Source organism: Gracilinanus agilis, chromosome 2 (assembly GCF_016433145.1).
Source record: "Gracilinanus agilis isolate LMUSP501 chromosome 2, AgileGrace, whole genome shotgun sequence".
NCBI classification, from domain to species: domain Eukaryota; kingdom Metazoa; phylum Chordata; class Mammalia; order Didelphimorphia; family Didelphidae; genus Gracilinanus; species Gracilinanus agilis.
Window position 1 is genome coordinate 453119461 of NC_058131.1, and position 5809 is coordinate 453125269.

Genomic DNA, 5809 nt, shown 5'->3' on the forward strand with positions numbered 1-5809 from the left:
TTTCATGTTGTGTACATAGGGTGTGTCTCTTCCTATTGGTAATGGTAAGAAACCACTATGAATAAAAAGCACCAATAAAACATCATACATGAGGATAAAAATATTGTAGCAGCACACTACTGTACCTGGAGCAGTGTGCAAAGATGCTAAGAATACATTGCTTAAATCAGAAGAACAAAAAAATATATGTAGTGAAATAGTCATTATTCTGATTTTTTTAAAAAATCATCTTACATTTGCTTATTATAAAACAGTTGCATTTGGAGTAAATGGGTAAATACAAAAAAAGGCACTGCCGCTTTATTACTAAATATTTGACTTCACAGCATTATGCATGCAACTGTTTTTTTTTAAATAAATAGATTTCTTTTGCTTTAGAATTTTTTTAAATTGAGCTCTATACCTGCAGTCAATACAGGCCCCACATAGAGCAGGGGTAGTCTTCTAAAATTTAACAGAAACCCTGTTTTTTTTTTTTATTAAAACACTAAACAGCAAAACACAACTAAGTAGATAATTAACCTATACACAATGAAAAATAAACTTTAAAAAATGACTGATGTGGTTATTAATAACAGACATTATTATGGTTACCAGCCACAGCAAGGTACTAAGTAACATATCCAAAAGTATTTCTCTAATAATCAGATAACCTTTGCTTCTATATTTAGAAAAGGAATAAATAGAAATTCCAATTTGCAAATACTTTGTGTCATCTTCCTTTTAAAGACTTCATGCTAATGCAATCATGTTCACAATTTATTTTCTGAGCTGCAAGTTTTGTGTAGCTATAATTGCTTAGGGTGCAACCCAGATTCAACACTTTCTTGTTTTTTGTTTTTTTTTTTTATACCAGCCATTTAATACTGTGGTTTCTCACCCTCCATGCTATACTTTCTTAACACTCTGAATGTACCTTCCCAAAGCCTCACTTGCCTTTCTCATTATCTTCTCTATCCCTTTAAACAACTCATGCCATTGTACATGTGATCATCTTTCCTAAAAAACATCAAAACACAATAGTTTGTTAAACATACCACACACACACACACACACACACACACACACGCACATACCACAAACATATACAGCAAAAGCCACGAATATGGTATCATGACATTTCCTTGGTTAAAGACCATAACAACATGAAAGAATATTTACTAAAAATGCTGCCTCTTTCTGCACATGGAGTTGGATCGTTAAATTGGGGACACCAAATGTTAGGCCCATTCTTTTTTCTGACATATGAGTACATGAAACAATGTTTACAACAGTGCCCTAGAAGGCCAGTCTCCAGTGTCACGAAGGTGACTTAACTCTTTCACAAAATAGAAACCAGCTTTTTTCACTATGGAGATGGTACTTTTTTAGACTGGCAATAAAGAAGGCCCTTTCTTGTGTGCTAACTTGGTTAACATATTTAAAAACAGCTGAACATAATACAGTGTTTCCCTTAGCCTAATATTTCTTTCAGTTAATTCAGATTTTTAACATCATCAAAATATCATCCGACCCCTCTAATGAACTGGCTTTAATGCCATCATTCCCTTTGGCTATATATTCATATCATAGTCTAGCTTTCTAGTACAGAGCTCCACTCCTGTTTGATTTCCTTAATGCATTTTTTCCCAGTACCAAAATCTCTTAACTTTCTTGTCCTTAAGAAAGGGTACCAATCTTTATGATGCCATCACTATGTAATGACATCTTTCTTCTAAGTGTGTGTGGAGAGATCAAGCAGCAACATGGCAAATCCCTGATTTAAACCTTGCTACCCCCTAGAGGTATTCATTATAATTTCTCTCTTCTATATATTAGTCCCTTCCCACTTCCATCCCTACCTTGGACAACATCACAAAAGCAGGGGATTCTGTGCCTGTAAGTATGGAAAAGGGAAGCACAGGCAGCTTTTTTTCCTTAAGACCTTCTTTGAAAATGATGGATAGCCTGTCCCCATTTGCACCCTTCATCCAGCAGCCAATTTGTGCCATTCTCCAATGGCTCAAAGTCCTTTTTCTTCATCAGCAGTGACCGAGTGAAGGGATCACTAACTACAGGGCTTGTGTCCCATCACTCAAGCTAGATTTCTTCATCCTTAGCAAATATGTTCTTTTTCTACATGTTCATGGTATGTCCATAGGGAAAGTACAAATTCTCTTTTTCACTTCCCTCCTTAGGTGAATGTCACTTTTGAGAGTCAGAGATATTTTCTTTAAGCTAATAAATAGCCTATAGAGAATTTGTGTGTGATTTGTGTGTGTGTGGAGGGGGTAGGGTTAGGGGTTAAGGGATATTTTATATATATAATATATATATTATATATCAAACTCCTATTACATTCTATATAATAGGAGATTGATCAGATGGGGCCTAGTGAATAGAAGGAAGAAGCAGATCCATGACAGTAAGGGTGCAGCATCTTTTAGAAATCATCTTGTGAAATGAGAGAATCCATAACATCGATCACATGACGCACCATTTTTTCATCATCCACATTGCCATCCCTTCAAACTACATCCCCAGCCTTCTCATCAACCTATATCTCTGCACTTAAAAGTTAAAAAAAATCAAAAACAACCCCCTTCCCCCCATCAGTTCTACATGCCAGTGTCCATCTTTCCTAGAAGCAGAGCTTGGCAGCCATTTATAAAAATGCAATCCTGCTGCTATTTTAAAAATGAACAGAGAGAAAAACAACCCACATCATCATCAAGAATAAAAATCCTTTACAACAATATGAGAAGCCCTAACTGACATCTTTACATATTATGTACCCTTTAGATTTGTTATTATGTAAACAATACACAAATTGAAGTTTATCTGAAATTTAGTTGGAGGAAAATGTCTCCCCTTTTAACCCCCTTTCCTGAGGGACTCTACATCTCTGGTTCAGGCTGGAGCCTCCTCAGGAAAAGCCAATCAATGAGAGGCATGAAAGGTGAAGCTGTGAGATGCCACCTTGCTTTGGTCACATGCATCTTGACTGATTTTGAAGCCAGGCTCTCTTCTCTACAGGGACTCCCCCTGGGGACAGGGTCTTCTGTTTCCCAATGACACGTTCCTTATATTTCTTTTCTTGCTGTTGGAACTGTTCATTATTTCATCTGGGAAATTGCTTGTTTCTTTCCCTACCCCTTTCTCCTCCCCTGTGGACCCTCCTCCCTCCTCCTCCACACTTCTACCAACCCATTCTAATTGATGTTCTTCTCTTGATGTAATAAACGACAAAATAACCAATCCCGGGTCTAATGATATGTTTACAAGGACGACCTACGCTCTCACAAAATCAAAATGGGAGAGGGACCAGGAAAAAAAAAAGGTTGCAAAGTATCTCAGAGGATCCTGTGCAAGTCTGAAGATGGCTGACACTGGACCCGCAGCAGTCGATTTCACGGCCAGCGCGGTCACTAACTCCTTCAGTTTCTAGATAGTGGAGGTTCGGTCAACCCCATCTGAAAAAAGAACACAAAAAGACCAAGAAAAATAAGTACAGACACACACACAGCCACTAGGTGACCTCTTGAATGGCTGCAAATGTGTTTAGAATACATCACTCAATTCTTTGCATGTGATGGGAAAGGATGTGTCTATGGATTTTTTTTAACTAGGGGTTTTAGTAAAAAAATTAAGGATAGGGATAACTTAAAATTATAGTTGTTATTCTGGATTTTTATCCATAATATATTTTTTAATAAAGGCAGAGGATGTTAGTGCTAGTACCTTCTCTCTGAGATTATCTTCAAAGTATCTTAGTATCTTATTTTGTACATAGTTTTTGTTTTTGTTTTTGTATGTTGTCCTTTCTATTAGAATGTGAGCTCTTTGAGGGCACAGGTTGTTTTTAATCTTTCTTTGTATCTCTCATGCTTAGCACAATGTCTGGCATAGAGCAGACAAAAAGTAGTTATTAACTTGATTAGTCTATAAGCCTCCTGATCTCTATAAAATAGAGGAGTTAGATGTGAAGCGAGGATAGGGACAAATTCCAGAGAGGAGAGAGAAGTGACCCTGCTTGCTATGGACCATGAAGAGGAAAGGTGACAAGACCCCGAGTCAATTCTGTAATATTTCTAGCATGCTAATGTGGTAGTTCTCAGATGATGCATTTTGAGGAGGGAAAACAAATAATCTGTAAGAGAGATAAATGTATTTTAGATACATGAAGATTTCTCCTTTATTTTTTGAAGGAATTGCATTTTTAGGACCTTACCCATTCAGACTCAGTGGGGGGATCACAGAAATAGATTATAATTGCCATTGTGTCCTTAGCATAAGATTATGATAGGAACTTTTAAAATTTCCTTTTAATTCAGTTTTATTATACCATTCCTCTTGGAACATTTTGACTAACTGAAGCCTATTTCCTATTAATATTACTTAGCCTGGCAAAATAACTTGACACATGGAAAGATAGAGGGAAGACTTTTTGGCATTCCTCAAGTAAGATGACAAAAGGGAGTTCTGAGTTTCCTTCTCAAGGTGATTTAGCTACTAGTGAAGGGATTTTTCTTGTCTCTGAGCCTTTTGGTTATCTTTTTGAGGCATGTAAATCTCTTCCACCAAGTCAGCCTTTTATGAACCCTCTAAATGTATTTTAATTGGTAACCTGCCTATGTTTACCTATAGTCTATTTAAAAACTAAGTTTGTTTCCTTAGAGCATATATGAGATTTTAAATGTTTTTAACTTTCCTGGCCCAAGAAGATGTACTAGGTTGTTATGTGTGACAAAAATTATTTTCTCTATGACATAATTTTGTCTACAAAAAAGCCTTCTTGGCATCCTAGTCTGGGTTCAGGGCTATTTCTCTGAATAATGAACCTATGCTTAAGCATAATACAAGTTTTTTGCTGCAATAATTTCTGCATTGTGGTAGATTTTTATTGCAGCAAGTAACCCGCATGTAACCTATCACAGGATCTGGCCCAGCCATTTCAATTTATAGATGAGATACTCAGGCCTAGTAACTTTCACTTGCCTAAAGTAACAGAGACAAATTCATTGTAGTAGAGCTACTATGAACTCAGGTCCTCTGACTCTAAACTGGCATTCTTTCTACCTTTTAGTCTTATCTTTACTCTGATCAACATTCTGGTTGAGGGATATCTTGAGGCTCAAATGAGATAAATGCCAGGTATTATTATCATTAGCCTATTGTTACTAGGCCTCTACTCTCATAATGGCTCCATTTCTTGAGCTTTCTTTCTGCATTCCTATTGCGCTCTAGCATTGCTTATAGAGAAATATAGGAATGTGATGGTAAATATTTAACAATCAGTCTTGGGGAAGAGAATGGGAATATATGCACAGTTTTTAAAATTTAATCTACATTTATAAAAACTTTCTCAAGTCTAGACAATCAACAAAAATATATGTCAACTCTGATTTGTAGTGATTGCTGACTTCTGGGATGAAAATATTCATATTGAATTTTTTTTAAAACCCTTACCTTCCATCTTGGAGTCAGTACTGTGTATTGGTTCCAAGGCATAAGAGTGGTAAGGGCTAGGCAATGGGGGTCAAGTGACTTGCCCAAGGTCACACAGCTGGGAAGTGTCTGAGGCCGGATTTGAACTTCCAAATTGCCATCAGAATGGTTGGATCAGTTCACAACTCTACCAGCAATGAATGCATTAATGTCCCAATTTTGCCAAATCCCCTCCAACATTCATTACTCTCCCCTGATATCATTTTAGCCAATCTTCTAGGTGTGAGGTGGTACCTCAGAGTTGTTTTGATTTGCATTTCTCTAATTATTAGAGATTTAGAACACTTTCTCATGTGCTTATTGATAGTTTTGATTTCTTTAT

At 36.6% G+C, this 5809-nt stretch overlaps 1 protein-coding gene across 1 annotated transcript in view; it reads right to left on the reverse strand.

Moving 5' to 3' along the window:
• Nucleotides 1-1053: 1053 nt before the first annotated feature.
• Nucleotides 1054-5809, reverse strand: part of SAMD4A (sterile alpha motif domain containing 4A) — a 314523-nt gene continuing 309767 nt past the window's right edge. The window contains exon 14 of the mRNA XM_044664788.1: nt 1054-3452. Within this exon, the coding sequence (XP_044520723.1) occupies nt 3424-3452 (29 nt within the window). The 3' untranslated portion in view covers nt 1054-3423. The remainder of the gene's footprint in view (nt 3453-5809) is intronic.